At 35.3% G+C, this 22,404-nt stretch overlaps 1 protein-coding gene across 1 annotated transcript in view; it reads right to left on the reverse strand.

Annotated features, from left to right (window-relative positions):
• ZDHHC17 (zinc finger DHHC-type palmitoyltransferase 17) overlaps nt 1-22,404 on the reverse strand; it is a 70,829-nt gene that overhangs the window by 8,126 nt on the left and 40,299 nt on the right. The window contains exons 6-13 of the mRNA XM_053977530.1: nt 20,661-20,725; nt 19,536-19,698; nt 14,904-15,029; nt 13,498-13,640; nt 11,143-11,243; nt 6,104-6,228; nt 4,076-4,138; nt 2,840-2,933 (exon numbers count right to left, since the gene is read on the reverse strand). Of these exons, the coding sequence (XP_053833505.1) occupies nt 2,840-2,933; nt 4,076-4,138; nt 6,104-6,228; nt 11,143-11,243; nt 13,498-13,640; nt 14,904-15,029; nt 19,536-19,698; nt 20,661-20,725 (880 nt within the window). The remainder of the gene's footprint in view (nt 1-2,839; nt 2,934-4,075; nt 4,139-6,103; nt 6,229-11,142; nt 11,244-13,497; nt 13,641-14,903; nt 15,030-19,535; nt 19,699-20,660; nt 20,726-22,404) is intronic.

Raw genomic sequence — 22,404 nt, forward strand, 5'->3', positions numbered from 1 at the left:
GAAATATGAACAAATATACAACTTTCCTTGATAATAAGCTAACTCACATCTTATGTTTGGATGCTTGATAAAGTTAGCTAAAAATAAAATATCTAGTAAAACTTTTAAAACAAATACCTGTAACTCAACAGACAAGGCCTAAGAACCTAGCTATAACAATGAATGGGATAAAAACTATTCTGCTTTAGACAGAATTCTAATGCAAGAAAACTCAGTTACTAGAAGTCTGATCTATTTTTAACAGTAGTAGAACTAAAAATATGCCTCTTATGAGAGTACATCATAATTCTGAAGTACTCAGCCTTCATTCTGTTTGTAAAGTATGTCCAGTGTTGCAACCTTCCAACAGCTCCAGGCTCTAAACTAAACCCACAGAGATGATAATGGGCTACAAAAGATTTGGCTGTCATCATTTACAAGCACAGCATTTACTTCTTTATTATGTCAAATGTTTTCCCTGCTAAAACAAGAGCATCCTCTGGAGGCAGAAAACAATCAAGTGCTTTTAGCAAGTGAGCTGAAAGACTGTACAAATAAGAGATGAGGAAAAACATACATATAACACAAACTAGACTAAACATAAGACACTTCCTTGAAAATCAAAGTTCCTGAAAACACAAAATTATGTTGTAATATTGCCTTCGATCACCTAAGGGCATATGAGAAAGTGTTGGGAATGTCTCTAAGGTATCACTTTTATTTGCATTCTAAATTTCAGAACGGTTAAGTTTCATAAAAGACATTCCATAAAGAACACAGAAGTTAAACAGTGGCCTAGAAGCCCATCTGAGAGGCATCTAATGGGATGCTTCTTCCAGCAACATCTTTAATGACACTAAACCAAATTCTGCCTAACAGGAAATCCATATGTGTGAGTGAAAACCATCAGTGTAGCATTTAAAACTATAAATGAAATAGTACAATCTTGATCACAGTATAAAAAGAAAAAAAATATGAAAAAAGAAACTGGAGAAACTGTATTTTGAATAAGTTTAGGCAAAACAGAGTACTGTGCTCTCCTGGACTGGCAGGAATACAGTCATCCTCTGCAGTTAAAATAAAATTTAAAAAAAAAACCTGTAGAAAAACATAATGCTATTTCGATACACCATTTAGAACACAAATATAATAACTTCCAGAAACATGCTTGCTGTATTTTAACTAAAATTTTGAGGAAAACAATTTGCCCTAGCTGCCAATTAATTTATTTTTCAAATAGTCTCCACTTTGTGTCAACCTCTTAAAAATGGTAAAAATATTCTAGGTCTCTTTACGTGCCAAGTTTTATCCCCAAGGGATTTATTTTATAGTGTCTGTAAACACTCTTACAAGATTTCTCAGTCCTATCTTTAGCAACATTCTTATCCCTTTAACACATTCTACACACATCCAAATTCCACCTTTCCAGAAAGGCATGATTCATGTTTCCCTTTTTGGCAAACATACCACGAATGCTGTTTTAAGAATGGATTCTGTTTTGCAATCCCATGCTTAGAGTGACCACGTACCAATCTGAGACACAGAAGCCATTTAAGGTTGTTCAGACCATCACTCTCTTCAGTTCAGCTCCAGCTCCCATACCATGATTTCTAGTGCTTTTTTCCAGCATACTTTCAAGGGCCCTAATGTTTACTTTTACCTCCAGTTACCCCACTCTGTATACCACCACTAAAAGACAAATTCTACTTTTCCATCATCACTGTTACTTAAAAACCATTTCCTCCACCAACCCTAATCCCACCACTCATATACTTGCTCAATACACACAAATAAAGGTCTTTCCTTCCCCCGTTTGTTTTTTGGTTTTTTCCAGTTACTGATTAAAATACTGGATGTTTCTGTCCCATTGACAAGTACTCCTCAGTACTCTTGTAAAACCTGAGCCCATGTTCCCCTGTCTGTCTGAATTTAAATTTTCTTAGTTGTTCATTGTAAAACATCTAAAATATAAACCGAAAATATCTCAGATAGTAACATCTGTAGGAAACATAGAACAGAAGGGGGTGATATAAGTTATCTCAATGAGACTTTAGAGATGTTCTATTACAATTTAAATGCCAAGATTTTACTCTTGATTTTCAGACCAAACTACTCTGGTAATTCATTATTATATCTATTTGAAAGGACTACAATGAAGCATTACGAAACTGTAAACTGTCAGTGAACCCAGGTCTTAATTCCTCCCCAAGATTAAAGTTACCTCTGCTTGTGTCCTAAAAAATTAAACATGTGAAGCAAGCTGCACTCATTTCCTAGCTGAGAGGTCTTCAGTACTCCATGCATAATAATGGTTTTCAAATAAGTTTCTCAAAAAGTATGACTGGAAATAGCAGCATTTAGAGACTTAATTTCTGTTCTATATCCATTCCTTTCATAATCACTGGGGAGAACAAAAGACAACCTGGATGGTCAAAAAGAGAAGAATACCTCAATAGGAAATTGTTCTGTATCTAACTAATGTAGTCATAACAATTTTAAATATGTATACTTTACCAATAAGTTACTGAATATTATTGGTCAAAATGAAAGCTTTCATCTTATGTAATGGATAATAATCAGTTGTGGAATTGGGACATGCATTTTCAGCAGTTAAGCTTTTCGTCTTTTTATTACTAAAATTTATGTCAATTAAAATGCATATGTTGCAAACTGAATTAGACACAGAACAATTTTGAGGACGGGTATATAACAAACAATACAAATGAGAATAATGCAGAGAATCACATGTAGAAAAAGAATTAAGCTCAATACTGAAAAGCTTTTCTTCAGAAGCCAAGTCTCTTCCCCTGTGAGATGAGAACAGGCAAGACCTTGCAGAGCATTTTAGCAAATTCCTCACCTACACAGTTCCCCACCCACGGGCAGTGGTGATCAAACTTCGCTATACATCGATTGCAAACACCGCAGTGTTTGGACCTCACTGGCTTCCGTATCTGTAACGGACAATAAACATTTGTTTAGAAAAGCAAGTTACCCTGATATATTTTAAATAGAAGAAAACACAAACCCTCAATTTAAATGTGAATTGATTGTGCTGTTGTTAATTCCTCAGAGAACTTCAAACTTGAAGCTAATTCTTAAGGCAATCCTAGCTATTCAGCTTAATCTACACACTATTTAACACAAACTTCCTTAGAACTGCACTGAAATGATTTTCACTTTTTTTTTCTCATACAAAGAATTCTTTTTCTCATACAAAGTTCTTCTATCACCTCCAGCTATTGAGCTTTGTATAGCAAACCGCTTAATTTCAGCTTTTAACAATGAAAAGAGAGAATGAGCTTGAGTTCCATGATTGTGTATCATTTATAACCAAGCTCTAAAATAAACTTTCATATTACTTTCTAAAGACAGAAATATGACTCAATAAGCAGAACTTGAAGGAATGTAAAATGCTAAATTACTCCCAAAAACTTTTCTTGAAGGTTATGTCTTGAAAGAAGTGGTCTGAAATATATATATATACACACACGCATATTTTTTAAGGTGCCACATCTGTATATAATTCCAGCTTCAAATTTGGGGATACAAACATCATTCATGTTCCACATACATCAGAGCTTTGCAGTGTTAACACTGATATGCTTGTATCTGCTAGTTAACTTCCAAAGAAAAAGCACATTATATATGTTTTACAAAAATTAAGATTCCCCCCCCACCCCCACTCCTGACTATTGCCAGATAGGGAAACACACTTGATTGTTGAAAAAATATTTTACTAGAAGCACAACATAATTTACATAATTTTACTGTGAGTGATGAAGGTAGCGGAATGTCACATGTGATTTTTACAACTTGCTAGGTGTATAACCAACCAACCTGGCAGACATACTGGATACTTGAATTTTGACACTGGCAATTTATTTCCAAAGTGATAATCTTTTTCCTCTCACTGTTGTATTTTTTTGTGTACATATTTCGTATTGAAAACACTGCTTAGATAAAAGAGCACAAATAAATTCTGCCTTTGAAACTGCAAAAAGGTCAAATACGTGTTCATTACAGGAACACTAATTTTGGCTTAGCATTAAAGGAAAAAAAAATAAACAGCGAAATTGATCAAAAAATATACTACCAAGCAGGTACTGCAGAATATACTGAGGTCCAGACTTCCTGTCTCTGCAAGTTCTACTATTGTCTGCAGGAAAAATAAAAGTTAGAATTTAGCATATAAACAAATGGTGACAAGCATTTTCAGACCTGTGGTGGTGAACCCTTTATGTCATGTACTTTCTACACACAGGAACAAATTCAATTCAGAGGAAAGTGATTTTGAATCTACTTTATTAAACCAACATGCATATTTACTTCTAAATTAATTCTAGTTTATACTTATTCCAGTCACTTACTGTGATTTCAGTGCTGCTGGTGTGACTTTTGATAGTCTGGACAATTTCATTATGAGTCCCTCTGATTTCAGTGGGAGTATAGCATTACACTACAGACTAACAAAAGGATGCAAAAAGGAATGTGCATGGTCTGATACTCAACACTGGAGTTCAGTATTGTCCACAAGCAAAATCCCAAACCTCAGGAGAACAGAACTGGAGCAGATGAAGAGCTTTTAAATATAAGTCTTGTGCAGACACAGGATCACTTCAGTTAGATCCACATAATTGTGCTTTGTAAACAATTGTCTACCTTCTATGCTTTTGAACTATAGGAATATTTTATTTATTTATTTCTTCACTTGCTTTAAGAGTGACTTGGGTTATTTTGTAACACAGAAAAAAGGACATGACATATTAAAACAAAAAACATCTGAAATGGTTGCTTACTACATGTTTCTAAACATACTTAACATGGTCATCTGACATGAAAAGAATTTTCTTAGTTATTTCAAAGCTAAAGGCTAACTCAGCATTAAATACTTGAAGACAAATTATTCAAATGTTAGGAAGTGTTACACTGCATGAAGGTAACACACACATCCTACCCCTGGTAACAGAACATTTTACTATGTGGTTAGCTGCAATGTAAGAAATCCAAAACATTCACAGCCATATGCATTTGCATCAAGAAGTTGCATTTTGCAATTCCTACCCAGTTCATCAAGGCTTTTGGAACCACACTTGCCTACTTAAGCAAGTAGATCAAATAAACTACATATGTGTGCAATTTGCTGAATCCAATCCAAAGTGTTATAGTTGACTATTCTACTTAATTTAGTCCAGTTGAAGGAGGAGAATTTAGTTGGGAAATTACTTTGGCAAACCGGCAATAACAGAAACGGAATTTTCAGAGTAAATCCAAATCTGCACATTGAACTCAGCTATAACCTATTGCAGAACAGAAAAATTATTTCATTGACACCATCCTTTTAATGGTTATTATATTTTCATTCCCACATAAGGAAACAACTCCAAGTAGTCTGATCTTGATCCACACAGATCTTTTCACAAATAACCACGAGGAAGAAGCTTAAAGTTCATTTCAGGTGGAACGTTGGCTTCTAGGAAACTTAAACAAAACAAAACATTTTTGCTGCTTGTATAATTTTGGCATATTCAATGCTCAGTTTGGCTGCTGAGAACAATGCACTTAATTTAAAATAAAAATATGAGATGCTAATATTGATACAGTATCTTAGATATCATTAGATCACCCATATTTTCTCTGACATTTATGCCAAAATAAAAGCTCACCCCAAACTGCCTTCGGTTTTGGCTGCTTTAGCCTCAAAATATTTGTCAGTCCAATACTTTTATATACAAAGGTAAAGAAAATTAGAGGTGCTTAGAAGTCTGGAAAGTTTTCATAAAATTAACTGACATTTTTCCCATAATGGACTAGTTGTTTCAGTATCACAAAAGTCTGAAACTTCACATTTGCTTTTTCACTTAACTGCTTTTCAAACTTTTAATATTGAAAATTCAAGCTACAATTTTATTTTGCTACTCAAAATGACTAATATGTAATTTTGCACCCGTTAAGACTTGAAATGCATTCCACATGTTAAAAAAATACATCTGGAAGACTTTTCAACATTTCAAATCTTTTTTTATACAACTTATTGAAATGTAATGTACTGAATAGTAAACTAAATGCTCTGATCAGCTGGTGGAAGGCTGTTGAAGAACAAGTTTGTATTTCTTGGCTTTACCTTTTTCTTTTGTTCTTCTGTGGCTTTGATGATTCCTGGATCAGATTTCCAGGATTTTCCAAAATTGTAGAAAAGTGCAACACTATTAGCAAGGAATGGAAGATGTATAAAGAAAAAATTGAGATGTGTTTACAGTCAAGGAATGTCAAGTATAAAACTGAATTTCCTCTTGAACATTCTCACTGATAATTCTGAAACAAAATTTAACTAAATTTAAATTTAACTAATGTCCTTGAGTCACTGTCTTCAGAATTAACAAAATTCACCACTGCTGTAAGAACTAGCTTGGTACTCTCCATTTTCCATTTCTTGACCTTCGAAACTTACTTCCATGTTCCATAAAGTATTTCTAAAGCATTTATCCTTCTAAAGGATGAATAATGATAGTTCAGTTTTTGTAACTGTTTTCCCTTTTAATTAAATTAAATCACATACAATTTATCTTCTTAATAACTGTTTCCTGTTTTCAGAATAAACATTTTGGAGCTCTATTTATAAGACAGACATTTGACTGCCTATGTCTTCAGTGGCTTGACATTCCTGTGATATCACAGGACAGTCTGTTTCTGGCCATAGAAGGAATTTTGCTGCAATGACCACTGTTGCATGGCAATCATGTCCCAACACCACTTATCTCCAAGAAAGGTAGTGTCTGAAACCTGGTCCTGTAATAAGGCAATACACATATTTTGCATCACTGAAAGTTATTTTTAACATACTAATATGTCTAACACTTAAAAAACCACAGGATTTGTTATTCTCCGGAAGTGTTTATAAAATCACTTACCATAAAGACAGAAAATAACCATTTGTTTTAAAATACATTTCCTGCATTCAATGTCTTGCCATGTAACATGCAAGTCTTACAGCACTTGACGTTTCTTCAGAGAATTAAAACATTTTTAGCAGTGATGTTGAAAAACCAAATCCTTCAGATGTTTCTCTTCCACAAAAGGAAGGTTACTCTCATAAACCTACAAACCTGTATTTTTGACGAACTTAGATACATTCAGCTAAATAGCTTGCAATGCAAAAGAACCCAGAAATGCAAACAAATACAAGTAGGCCTCTTTTTGATTTCTGAAATGCTAAGGAAGTCTCATTGTTCATGTAAAGTGTATCCCAAATAATTTTTGTTTTCCTCCTGTTGGGGCAAGGAATTGGCTGTGATTTTCTAATTAAAAAATATTGGCAAGCTAAATTAAAATTTTAATAATGTATCTTATATTGCAGAATGTTAGTATCAGCTCACTAAAGGCAATTAATCTTCCCAGTAACAAGATGTTTCCTGCAAGTTTATAATGGGGGAAAAAAACATCAGCTATAACACTCATGGCTCTATTTTATACATTAGAGATGAAAAGCTCTGACTTCAAAATTTATACAATCCAACTTCTTCCTTTTTTTTCTAAAGCTACCTGCTGCCAAGAATAAGCTGGTGAAACTGAACTGCTTAGCTAGAGAGGTTACATTTTCTTTAGAATACTAAAATAATTGCTGGGTTTCTTACAACAGTGAAAACTGGTTTTCCATTAAATGTACCTTAATCAGACAACCATTACAAACAATAAAGGTACAACTGGAACCAATTTTCTGACCCATTTCTAAATAATATATGTCATGTCTAGACTTTTAAAGAAGATGTGAGAAAAGACTAAGAAGGTTTTTATAACTGTAATGCTTTAGAACTGTTTTTCTACTAACTTCAATTTGGATAACCTGTAACAAAGCAGCAGTCCATTGTCTCAATGGACTCCTCCCCCATTTTACTCCCTCAAATACAGAGAGAACATAAGAGACACCCCACAGAACCCGTTTTCCCTGTCCTTTTATCACGGTGGTGTCAGATAAATGCAATGCTGACAATGTAAATTGTGGCAGACAAGGGACTTCTGTGCTGCAGCTGGGAGACTACATGAGAATTAAAGTTTTCTTCAGGGTGTTTCCAGCATGTGATATAAGTAAACAATTACAGGTGTAGGATTAATCTCACCCACTTTAAATAACTCAGTATGCCTTCGCAGACATCAGGAAGGAAAAAAGCCGTGTCTCATCTATCTTCAGTATCAAGATATTTAAATTATGTAAGAGAAGCAGAGCCTTACAAGTGGCTATTTTTTGTCACTGGCTATGAAGAGTATTTAAACTGCAGTACAGATGCCTACACTAGAGGTATCTAAAATTATACTGAACTCCCTTCTGAAGTCTACTTTGAAAGAGATCCTAGCAACTTGCATCACAGACATCTCTCAAAACTCTTCACATGTAAGAAATTCTTGTAGGTCTGCAATAGCTCAGAGTAGAGTAGGGAATTGGTTCTCTAGGGAGTGTGTTTCATTTCGTGTTAACATCCTCATTTACAGCTACACAAGGAAAAAGTACATTACTGTATTATTAAAGGCTGCAAAATGCATAATATACCAGGCATTCACATCTCCTGCCTTACCACCAATTTGATCTCTTTTATTCAGCATTTATAAGACAAAATCAGTTTGTAACTAATTGAACTTCTGCAAAAGCCCTCCATCTTCATTTCTATCTGACATAAAAGAATCCTTTAGCTTGCAAATAAACTCAGCTAGCCTATCTCTTTCACCCCAGAAAATTGTTTTAAACTTTTGTTTTAACTTTAGAAAAAAATTAGATTTAAATTTATTTAGACATGGGAACAGAAGCTCTGGACAGCTGGGCCCAGAGTTTGGATTTTTGGGGTCTTTGGTTCCTGCAGCAAAATAGCTGCTGATGTCTTTTTTTTTTCCTGCATGAAGGCTTTTTGCTCTTTTCCTGAAACTAATTTTGGTAATATTTTTTTTTAACTGCTTAACTGTACTAATTAGCTTGTTACAGTTTTTTAAATCCTATAAAATTGTATCAGCTTTGCGAAAGAATGAAAATCATAATGAATTCTCTTACACCCAGTTTTAAAATGACCACTAATTGAAAAAGTGTGCAATGTTTTTCTTTAACCTAGAACCCAGCAATTGGTGAAGTATATTTGAAATAAGATAATCAATACAGTATTAGTCAACGATAAATTATTTTAAAAAACACAAAAAAAATCTTAAAATCTCACCATTGCAGAAAGGATGGGACAGCCATAAAACCTTGCTTAATTAAAACTGCACACTCCCATTTTCACCAAATAGAAGCAGAAGAAAATAAAATACTGTTACTATTTTGGGTTACAGTAAACTCTGACATTTTAGAAAAACAGAGCAGTGTAAGAACCTTTTGACATAACAAGCAGTATTTGTTCAGCTGGAACTGAAAAGACTGCATGAACAACTGAGGTATAATTTTGGCAAGACATTTACAGGACACAAGAGAATATTATACCTACAAATACTAATGGAAAAGAATGAAATGTGAAATTCTAGTCTCACGTTATTAAAAGTGTAATTTTAAATAAGTTTTTTTCTTTTAAAAATAAAACTAAATTAAAATGTAGTGACTTAGTGTGTAGGATTTTTGAGGGCATTTTTGCTCCTACTCTGCAAACACTAGAAAAGTAGAATACACTAATGGGGCAAGACATATGTATCCTTTGTTACAAGCAAAATATAGTTACAGGGATGCAGCAAAATAGTGGCAGGGAGGCATAGGACCATAAACTCATATCTAGACCCAAAAATAAATAGGTTATAAATTCTCTTCCCCAAGCAAAGGATAGTCAGAATTTGTAAAAACTACTAGTACAGGTATTATCACTTGAACACTACAAAGTATAAAGTAGCACTCTAGTCTGCTGTAAGCAATCATATAAAGCTGTAAAAATACAGGAATTCTTTATCCAACCACAAGGCCATGCTTCATGTTATAAAAATAGAGGAGGCAAGCAATTTCTTTTTTGCAATAAAGCTACAGGCCTATTTTCCAGAAGAAGAATGAATTTGGAATCTTATTACAAAGATTTCCAATTAAAAATCACCAATTAAAGGAAGATGGCCTCAAGCACTTGGTCTCTAAAACTGCTTGTCACAGAATTGTGTCAGCTTTAATGAAAGGAATTAGTAACAGAAGGTCTTAGACAACTACTTCTCTGTACAAAAAGACTGTTGCAAAGGTTGTGAGACACCAGTTTGGGACAGAAGTAGGACAGCATTTTATTGACATTCTGAAGTCAGGTTTTATTAGGGTAATTGTCTATACTTCTAGTGAACAATTAAGATTATTCTATGACAAAAAAAAATATGCCAAACTTCAAGCTACTTAATCAGAACGACCAACAGAAATAAAAATCTAAGCAAGTTGGTAGATATATGAAATATGAGCTTCACGATAAAAACCTTACAATTATAACTATAAGAACTGTATTAAACATGGAATCTCTACTTTGTTTTCTTGGCTACTGAAATTACAGTACCCAAGAAAGTTGTTTAAAAGTTTGAATCTATTTCCTTGCCATGGAAAACTAACATTCCTCACTGAACTCTGACTCAATTTCTACCTCCATGAGTAAGGGAAATTCAGATCTAGACAGACAATCAGAACCACAAAAATATGTCAATATGCTGAAACTCTATAAACTAATATTGTTCATAAACATATTTTCAAAATAACTGAAAACATAGTTATCAAATGCATCTAAAATTTGTTCAAAATGGCATTTCCAAGATCTTTAGGAAGAGCTAACTATGAAACCAATTCCACTGGAATTGATACAGACCATGAACCAGCCTACTGTTTTCAGAATAGTGTCTAAAAATGCAGTCAATTACATTGTGTCCCCTCACAGCCAGAGAATATTTTACAAAGTTGCTAACATTTCCTCCACATAAGAAGTTGGTAAAGCACAAGAAATTCTGCAGAGTACTGTAAGTAAGTTTTGAGGAAAATCTTTTACTTACTGAAGCACAGCAATAGCATGCACATTTTTAAAGCAATAAAATAATTAACATTAATACAGAAAGCAACTTTTAGTGGTGATTCCCTTTTTTAAATTGTTATTAGTTTACTTAGTGTTATATGCAGGATATACCTGTGTAATTCCTCATACTATGAGCATGAAAAAAAATACTACTGTACACAAAAAAGGATATCATTCCAAAACCAGAAGAACCACGTCACGTACATCCAGAATTTTGTTGCCAAATATATTCCAAGAGGCAGTGCACTGTGCATGGAGTGATCAAAGAATGACCTGTAATGTAGGAACAATGTCACACGGTACGTTTTGATTTATAACATGTAAATCCTGAACTACTGCTTCAGGAAAACACTTCCTATAAAATATGTACTATATGGGATATTGCAAAATATGCCATACATACATTTTCCTCACTTTTCTGTTCAAAGTTCACAAGAAATTCCGTTTTATAACCTGTCAAGACAGGCAGAATGAGTAAATACTCATGCTAAAACTACACTGTGGAAGCAGTTAGGAACCTGTGAAATTCTTAGCAACATGGACAGTGGTTGCAAACTATATTAAGTTTTGATATTCCAGTGCTAAAGACATTTTGGAAAGCCATACAATGAAAACTGTATGTTAAAATTACGTCATTAAGAAAAAAAACTTCAGAGACTTTGATGTTATCAGCCTATATACTTGAAATATTTCAGATTATTCAAAATTTTGCTTCTGCTACAGTTGCCAATATAAAGTTGAAAAAAAATCCAAACAAATTAGTTTCCCATATATCACTACATTTGCCAAGTTCTAAGATAAAATGCTGCTACATTAATTTTTAAAAAATTAAGCTATCAGAATTATTTTCACTTTCTTACACTTTTGCATTTTAAAGACTCTTCTGAATAAAGATGAATACTGTGAGACAAACCAGGTGAATAACTAGGCTACTTCATATTCAAGAGGAAATTGCTACGAAACGTATGCAAAGTGACACTCTAAACAACTAACCTCCCTGAAATAAAATTTCTGTATCATCTGCCTAAACATCCTCATATTGATCCATTTTACTTTTTGTGCTGGTGATTCCCTCAGGGCTGCCACAGACAAATGAGTGCAGGGAGTAGTTTCCATTTCACTTCTTTACTCCCTTACAGTAACTCTCTCTTCTCTAGTGGAATTTCCTTAGGTCTTTGGAGAAAACCCTGTAAGGAACATGAGCTCATTTGATGAATAAAAAGTGAATGTACATTTGGAGACACAGTAGTTACTCTGCATAATCTTTCAGTGATTTCTGTACATTTTTGTGTGTGTGAAAGTAGGGAGGAAAAGACAGCTAAGCAGATTAGCTAAAATCGGGAAAGAAAACACTATTAGAATAACAGCACAAGTTTAATTCAAACCTGGGCTTTGTGTAAAACACCTCAAAAATTATTTATACTAAATATTAAGCAACAGATAAAGAGAAAAAATGTTAATCCTGAACTCATGTCAGTTAGGCCAAAAATATACAACTTGACACAACACAGATCTTGAGAGATTGGAAGAAATCTGGTCCTCCCTTTCTGTAGGAGGCACAGCTGAGAATTTGACAAATATGTTTTTTGTAGGAGGAGGTCAGCAAATTGCAAAGCCTCAGAGGTGACAAAAAGACTAAACAGATCATCTCCAAGATCCTGCAAAAGCTTGATAACCTTCCACTTCCCTCCCGGTCTACTAAGTTCACTAAAATCTTCTGAACTTGGTTTAAGGAGCAGATATATTTTCCTCTTTATACAGAAAGAAAAGAGAAGCAACTGGCTCTAAATAAATATGACATCCAACCCCAGAAAAGCAGAAAGCTCCTAGGCATCGGGATACAACCAGTTCTCCTATCTTGGCCAGACATGATAATGAAAAACAAAGGAGAGATGTAGCCAACAGATCTTGGAAATCCACCAGAGCATGACTATACGTGTTGTGTGTGTGTGTGTGTGTGTGTGTGTATTTGTAGGTGCCTTTACAGACATTTAAAGTAATCATAAATACAACTAGAAGTCTGACAAGATGTACAAAAAACATTATTAAAAGCAGCCTTTTTCTTTAGTCACTTATTTCCACAACAACAAAAGCTTCAAAATCTGATTCTGACTTAATTTCTCTCTCTAAATCTCTTTTGTGCATTTAAATTATTGAAATAAAACAGTTTTAATAGAACACTTGCACATTGTCTTTATTATTTTATAGTAACTTTTCCATTGTCTGCTTTCTGGAATATGCATGCTGATAACTCTTTGCAGACAGACATTCAGCACCCTCCTCTGGATAATGACTGAATTTCTGTTCTGCTGTTAGCTTCTGTTAGCTCAGCAGTATTCAACCCAAGATAATTCCAGGTTTCACAAGACATTAGAGCATTACAGGAGCTATAGTTGCACAAGATCTTTCACAGAAATAAAGACCAATTCCAACAAATGGAAATTTAAGGTTATCTATTCAATAAAGATGCCAGCAAAATACTTCTTGCATGCACACTAAACAGACCGTGTCTCAGTAAAACACTTACTTTGAAAGAAACTGCACCATAGCCCAAACGCCACCATACATCAGCCCTTTAATGAGCCAAGAATCAATGTCTAGGTCTGCTATAAACCCAACCAGCCAAATAACTAGGAAAGGAGTTCCCAGCATCACCTTCTGACGGAATTCCTATATAGAAACAAACACCAGTAAGTAAGAAGAGGAAGAGGAAGAGGTTGTATAATAAACAGGACAGTCATGAAAACTTAAATTTTCAGGAAGCTTGACAGTGGGGGATAAATCTTCACAAATTTTTCTCATTTCTTGTCTCTACACACCTCCAATGAATTTAAAAGGAAAATAAACCTTCCTAAAATTATATTACAAATCAATAACTTTGTTTTAGAACTGTCTTCTAGAGACTTTGCTGCTAATCCAGAATCAAGGCAACATTAGCTCTTTTTAACAAACCCATAAGTGTATGAACTGCCACACAGCATATGACAATGTCAGTAAATTTTTATTACTCATGTAACTGCAGTTCTTATGTCATACTGAAGCATCTGTGAATAAAGATAGGACCATTTTTGTCTTACACTGTGTGGATACAACTCCTGATGAGAGCACTGAACTCTTTCCAAATAATTAAATTATTTCAAATAATTTCATTACAGTGACAATGAAATGTACAAACCACTTCAGGTCAATAAGCACAGTATTGTTCAAGTACCACAGGGTTAAAGCCCAGACTGTAGCAGTACTTTGAGCATCTTGATGCAATGTATCTTTATTTCAAATAATTAAATCAGTGGTAGCAACATTTAATATCCAGCACAGCACTCTGCCTGAGTGTTCACGGATACTAAGAAGAAAACATTAACTCTTTTTAAATTATCAAACAATAGGCAGGAGGACAGTTCTTCATGCTAGAGCAGTATGTTAACCCTTACACCCTCTTCCTATCTGCAGTATTAAACAATACTCTGAGAAGCAAAAGGCTTCCACATTAGAGATTCACGTATTACTTTATACTGCTAAGACTGACTGCTTCTTTCATTCAACACAATAACAATAAACAATACAGAACTAGAGAGGAGATCAGAGTTCAGGATACCCAAAATCCTTCTTTCCTCAGCTACCTGAGAGTCAGTTTTGGAGTGTCTTGGCTAACCCCAACAATATGTGACCACACAATAATCTTGTAACACTTTCTTTTAGTTAGCACAAAAAATAAAAGTAAGCATATGGAAGCTTAGGGTTTTATTTCCTCCTGCCCTAAATAAAGCACTTTTTTTTTCCTTTTGCAATCACTTTAGTCATAATAAAAAGACATTCCTTAAAGCTGAAATGTGAGGAAACCACAGTCCTGAACTTCTTTTAAACGAACACACAGGTCCCCAAACCAAGAGCAGCCCTAAGATTGATTTACACAAGTGTTATGCTACTACTTACCTTATCTGCTTTCAGTTTTCTCAGAAAGGATGGACTATCATACCCCTTTGCCTGTCTTGCTTCTTGCAGATGATTGATCATCCAAACATTTTTCCTTTGTTTTGCAAGATCAAGTGGTGATTCTCCCTGTCAAAGAGTATAAAAGTGGGAAACATCCAATTTAAAATAAAATGCATTTGGAGCACTTTTGAAACAGAAGATTGGCTGTTAAAACTAACACATTTTAAAACAGTTTAGTTTTTGCTCTGCAGCTTACTTGACACAAAACAACATTCATTCCTTTTGGTTTTTCACTCTTTCATAACTATACAAGTGTGCACAAGTCACATATTAAATGTAAGATGTATGTCCTGACAGTAATTGTTGCCTTTGGCAGAGAACAAATCTATGTTCCACTATTCTACACACAGTCTACTAGTCTGTAAATGAAGGACTGTGCTTCCCCCTCAGCTATTGACAGGCAGCAGAAATCAAGCAAAGAATAAGAACTTGTGACCCACTGGATCATGGAAACTCTCCCAAGTCTAAAGCCTGACTTCTGAGTTAATTCTCTGCCTTCTGGCAGACTGAAGTTACTAGTATTATGGAATGCTTCCAAGATTTTTTTTTTTCCACAAGACTAATGTTCTTAGGTTCATTTCAGTTATGGAAGTCCTAGGAAGAAAACATAAAAGAATAAACTGAGTGCTCATGTCCAACTTATTTCAGAATTCTGAAGTTTTACTCTGAGCTTGTGTTTCATGTATTTTGGGTGCTAAGCCAGCAGTGGCTCATGTTTTTATTTCTGTAATTTCAGAAAGGACTAACAGATGAAGCAAAAGAGAAACACAGAGGAAAGATACAGGGACCAAAGGTGCCTACCAAACTGATTTGATTTTATTGCTTTTTAAACACTTAGGAAGAGAGCTAAATGAAAAAGTTATTGACTTGGTCTAAAATTATAGAGGAGGCAAGAGACAACCAATTGCAGGTACCTCCAGCTTCAGTTTTGCATTTGACTCTTCCTCTCTTCTACTGGAGTTAACTCCCCTCCTAAACAAATCATTCATGGAGGCTTGAAAAATGGCTGAATCCTCCATCGCTCGGCCCCCTCCTAAAAAAAAAGTGAGACAGGTACTAGAAACTGAAACTACCCAGAAAGGGCAATAATTACTATAGACAGAAGTGATTTCAAAGATTAAAAACTACAGTTAGGTACCTATATCCCATAGAAAGACAACGGGAACTGAGTACTTAACTGTCATCTCTGCCTTTGAAATCTTGCTCCAAATCTTTAAGAGAGTAAATAGCATAGAATATAAATTATGAGGTGAAGCTTTTTGCTACTTAACAGGACCTTTCACACCTCCTGTGTGAGAAGTTTAACTAGCAAAATCAGTTAAAAAGGAATAACCTTCTGACTTAACTTGGCTTCAAAGTTATTTAGCCAGATGTTTAAAAAGACAGATTAAATTAACTCCATTCTCAACAGAAATGCCTGAAATTAAACTATTTGTGCCTGTTTCATCACAGGTTCAATAGCACCCTGAATTCCTAATATCTGGGAAACTCCAGAGATGCTGTTGTTTTAGTACCTTATATTCCAGACTGTAAAGATTACCTGTGGACAAGCAATCCCCTCTGGGAGTTGATCTCCCAAGTAAATCCTGAAGTTGTCTTGGGGTCCAGCTAAGTATCCCTTCCACTAGAGGGCCATGAGACACCTAGGAACTGCCTAGATAGAAAAATTAAGGGAGCTTTGAAGAAGTCTTTAACTATGCTTCTCATCATCTGGCCATTTTAATATTTTCCTTGTCTTTAAAGAAGTAGTTGATGGCTGACTTCCTTAAAAATTTAAAAAAAATGTACTGGGGAGCCTAATCTAGTAACACATTTAAGATTGTCAGCAAGGAATAAGGCTTCAATAATATATAATTGAAGTACTTAGATAGAAAAAATAATCTGAAGAGTCATTACAATAGGGAACTGTACATGTAGACTTCCATGGAGAAGCCTAAGATACACTGCATAATCAAGAAACTATATTTAAAGTTCAATAAATTATTCACTCATAGATTAAAAAAAAAATCTTTCTTAGACCATAAGTGCTCTTTTAGGTCTCTATATCTCTCTACTAAAAAAAGGAGTTTCTGCTCACAGTTAAATAAATTTACATGTTTTCCCCAAGTCCCCAGGGATAACCCAGCTTCCTGGGAAATCTGTCTTCGTCTACCTGATCTGTCTATTGGTGTAGCAAGAAAATTTCCTTGAGAAAAAAAATCAAACAAACAAAAAAACCCACTCTACTTTGATTACTGAAATGCAGCTTCCAACTTTAACATTAATCTAGTTCTCAAGAACGAAAGAAGTATCTTACTACCAAAAGAAAATATTAATTTCTTGTACAGCATTTCTTGTACAGGGTAAATAACAAAACAGGACTGACTCACTGCTTGTATCAAGCTTTGCTCTAGAATGGGAGGGCTATTGTTCAAATACTTCACAAACTGTCATGCAAAGTAAAGACAACCTTAGTGAGATGACTGATCCCAATTTGTTCCAAGCCTAGGCAGCCAGCAGCACATACCTTTCTAACACAGACTGACTAGAGCTGATAACAATAAAGTCAAAGTTCGCATCTAATATTTCAGTCACGTCATCATTTGAAGAAGACGAACAGCTTTCAGCCAATGCATTTCTGTAATATCAGCTGTCTTACCACCATTCTTGGTCAATTCCATGAGCTATCTGAGAAAAGGACTTCACTAGATGGTGCTGCAGAAATCTGGAACTAATTGCATCAGGAAAAAGCTTCTCTCAGTTCCTTTTATTTGTGAGGAAGCATGAGCCAAACAATTTTTGGCTCAAAGAAAACTTCTGCTGAACAGTCAAAGGAGGGGCACCAAACTGAGTTTCTATTGACCTTTAAGAGTCAACCAAATTTTTATATTTCCTGTATATTTATTACAACTTAAATCAGCATCTGTTATAAAATCATTTGCTGGATGGCAAAACTGCCATTGCTCAAATGATTTTGATGCTCTGAAGATCCTAAAAACCTGGGAAGGCATTCAAGAAACCTAGACTTCACTGCAGAAGATAGGCAGTGGTCAGTGAAACCAGACACATGTCTTCTGGCATGACTGGAAAGATATCATGATCCAGCAGGTTCAAAAACCTATTCTTCTACTGACTGCTGCTGTCTGTCAATAAAGAAGGCAAGACCATGAACTATTTCAGGCTAGCATATACTTTTTCATATAGCCAAACACAGCAAATTTTGTTACAGATTTCATAGGAGTCCAGAAATGTAGGTATGGTGATGACTTTAGAACTCTTGTCACACTAATCAGTGTGTCAAGACAAGTTAAGGTAAGACATACTGATTTCTTTCCCACAAAAATACCTAAATTTTTTACCATAGGTGGCATAGGAAAATAACTTTTCAACACAAGAAGTGAGACTAGAATCATTACTCCTTCACACAACTGAACTTACAGACCAGGAATAATTAATATATCTTCAGTCCATGAGAGGGGCTAGATTATTTAAGCATGTATAAAGGTGATTCCTTGTAATGAGTTTTCATTCATGATTATGAACATTTCTGGTATTCTGAAGTGGATGTAGGACCTAAAAAGCTGCCAGCAAAATTTGGCTGCTCCCTTAAAAAGGCTCTTCCATGCTCTCCAAGATAACTGATGTGTACTTTTTTTTTAATATATATTTCTATCACTTGTGGCCAAGAAAAGTAGGCCCCAGCCATCTTAATCAGTAGGAAAAATGGCGAAAGGACAAATAAATTAAGTTACAGCTGTGTTTTCAAACATAACTACTCTGCCTGTAACACTCTTCAAGTGGAAAATACAAATATTTGAAGAGAAACTAAGTAGAGAATTCTTTTTCTAAAAGTGAATTCTTCTCTGACACCATAGATGAAACAGCTTGGATAGCAAAATGCATCTAATTTGATATACAGAGTATCTGGAAGTAATGGAGAAAACCACATTCCAAAGGCACACCTTCCAAGGCTGGAGGAGCTCCAAGTCTCTGGCAGAAATTCTAAGAGCTGTTTTACTGGTCTAACATATGCTGGAGATGGGCTCTGTTAGTACAGAATCTAAATTAATTGTTAAGAAGTTCTGGCAATCAGGCAAGTTAAGTTCACATGCAAAAAAAGAGCCCATTTACTTATTTTACTCCTACTGGTATTTTCAGGCCTCCAATTTGCTTACTTTCACTGGGAGACCGACTAGAGCATTTGTCAGCTCCCTGGACAGGACTGAGATGTCTCACATCTCACTCCAACAAACAGTCATCCCAGAATTTCACTAGAAGACATTCGGTCAGGTTTCCAGTTTTGCATCCATATACACCAGTCTTCACATATGCAGTCTAATTGCACATCCCACTCCCCTATATTTACACAAAATCATTGTTAAATAATTTACTTGAGTAGCCTTTATGGTGCAAATCTAGTGGTCATGCATCACTGTTAGGAAAAAAATTGCGAAATGACACATTAGTGGCATTGCTTTGCTCCATCTTCAAGATCCCACTATACCCACAATAATAACCTATTATTGAGATTTATCATAGTCTCTGTTATTTCTGCCTCAAACTACTTACAATAAAGCCAGACCAAACATTTACCTTAATATTTTGAGCATCAACATTAGCTCCAGCTTCTAACAGAAGACTAATAACTGTAGTATTTCCTGCTAGCACAGCCCAGTGCAATGCTGTGTTTTTGTGGTACTTGTCTCCCAGATTAACCGAAACGTTAAATGTAAGTAGTAATCGTGTTGGATCCACACTAGAAAAGAAAATTCTTGTTAGATCTACAGATGAACTAAAATACATCCCAACTTATTGTTGATGCATTCAATTTCGATGAAGATTGTTGATCAGGTACATTATGTAATAGCAAAGTGCCGTTTTTTGCTGCCAATTATGAATGACTCAAAATCTCTTTGAAACAAAATCAACCACCATTCTGTTGACTTCAAAGGATCTCCCTAAGACAGCTCATTCTGAGATATCAAGAAACATTTGTTCTACAACTCTAGTTTTGTGTTTACCAAAATCTAACACTACAATCTTCTCCACAGTAGCTCCTATGGTGCTGTGTTTTGGATTTGTGACCAAAGCAGTATTGATGACACAGGGATGTTTTAGCTATTGCTGAGCAGTGCTTACACAGGGTCAAGGCCTTTGCTGCTCCTCATGCTGCCCCACCACTGAGCAGGCTGGGGGTGCACAAGAAGTTGGATGGGGACACAGCAGGAACAGCTGATGCCAACTGACCAAAGAGATATCCAGTGTGCTCAGCAGTGTGCTCAGCAATAAAAGCTGGGGAAGAGAAGTAGGAAGCAGAGAACATTCAGAGTTACAGCATCTGCCTTGCCAAGTATCTGTTACAGGTGACAAAGCCCTGCTGACCTGGAAATGACTGAACTTCTGCCTACTGATGGGAAGCAACAAATGAATTCCTTATTTTGCTTTATCTATTCAACTGTCTTTATTGCAACACATGAGTTTTCTCATTTTTACCTTCCTCATTCTCCTTCTCATCCCACTTGGCAGCAGTGAAGAAGTGGCTGTGTGGGGCTGAGCTACCAAGAGGGATGTATTTACAATAACCATATACGAAGAAAGATAAAATGGCAACTGTGGAAAGAACAGGAAAAAAACTTACAAAAAACTCCCCAAACCATATATTCACTACTATATGCCACTTGGTTAACACTAAGATAAAGTCAAAACTGCATGTATTACCTATGTGTTCTGTAAGCTGCCCACATTAAAGGTGTCATTCCATTTTGATCCATCATATCTACATCCTAAAAAAAAGAAAAGAAAAAAAAGTTGGTGAGGTAAATAAGCATACTCAAGATCCAGCAGATGCAATGTTTGCAATGAGAAGCAGTGTTCTAAGACTAATCATCTGAATTGGAAGAAAAACTGGCAAGCTTTTAGCACTCAAATAGTATTTAAAAAATGAAAACAAACATTAATGCCACTATTGCCAAAAAATAAAAACTGTTCCAATCTATTTTGGAAACTATTAAACAGTCATGCTGTGTAAGACCAGTAATTTCTAACTCACAATTCATCTTCAACATTAAAGATATATATAGGTGGTGTATTATTGCATTAAAAAGCAGAAGAAAATTAAAATACTGCACCAATAGTTGAAAAGATACTTGATAAATTACTATAAATACCACTGTCTGAATCCTACATCCTACTAAATGCTATTGCACCTGTTTTTCCACTTTCAAAGCAATTTTTCTTTAGTTCACTGAGTTCCAAAGGTATTTATGTATCTGGATACCCAGGTAATGGATGCCAGAGAATTTTAAGATTGAAAAAAAGCCATTAATAAAAACAACCTCCTCAGGAATAAAACTGATCTACAATCTCTTTCCTCTCCTGCCTAGGGAAATTGGTAATTCCTAAATACTTTGAGGCAGATTAGACTCTCAAGCACATTTGGGCAGATTTCACAGACCAGCACTAACAAAATAACTGCAAGTTAACATAATGCAGGACATGAAGACTTTTCCTTAGAGGCACCAGAGCTATGACAACATAGCTTGTCTCAGTTCTTACTAGGAAAATTAGATTGGAAAGTGTTTCAATGAAGTCTTCTGCTAGAGAAATTCTTGACAAAAACCCAGAAAGTGACTGATGTTGCTTTCTGTCATTCCCAGAACCTCCTCTGCTCCAGTAGTCTACAAAATGCCCAGCACCCTGGGAACCCTACTCACGCTGTTGCTAACCTGACCTAGGCAGCTGTTTCCCAGAAAATCCAACTTAGCTCCTTCAAATAATTGCTTTTAAAACACCTCTAGCCCACAGATTACTTTATATTTCTGAGTTTTTACTCTGTTGCTTAATTAAAAAAAACAAAAAAGCATATTAACAAAACACAGTTGATGGAAGGGAAGAACAACAGTTACTTGATTCACTTGCTTGTACTGTTTGTTCAGAAGAGTAATATGGTTTGAGATCAGGATCCAATTCTGTTTGCCCACAGTTAGGTTAGATCTTTTTGAGCCTACCAGGACTATGCAACTGCTGGCACTGCTTTAACCCCCTGTTGTTGAAATCATGAAGGAAGTTAGAACCACAGCCCAATCTCAAGTTCATTCATCCCTGAGAAGTGAGACTGATTCACAGCTCACACTGTGTGAACAACATACTTGGAGGATTGTACAAATTACTGCAACATGAACAATCACTCTTTCATCTTTAGATTTCTTATAGAAAAGCATCTCTTTGTGACAGTGGCAATGTGTTTGGATGTAAGTAGAAAAGTTCCTTCAATGATTCCACCCGACAAATCCAAACCACACTTTGCACACTAGATGACACTCAGCTAAAAGAAAAAACCCAAACCCATCAGCTCCAGAGTATTCCCTACACATAACTTGCCTAGGCAGGCTGCAGCTACTACACTGGCTGAAGCAGATCCCTTTGCAAAGGAACTATAACGAGAAGCAAAGCAGCTAAGATT

This window comes from Vidua macroura, chromosome 5, assembly GCF_024509145.1.
Source record: "Vidua macroura isolate BioBank_ID:100142 chromosome 5, ASM2450914v1, whole genome shotgun sequence".
Lineage (NCBI taxonomy): Eukaryota > Metazoa > Chordata > Aves > Passeriformes > Viduidae > Vidua > Vidua macroura.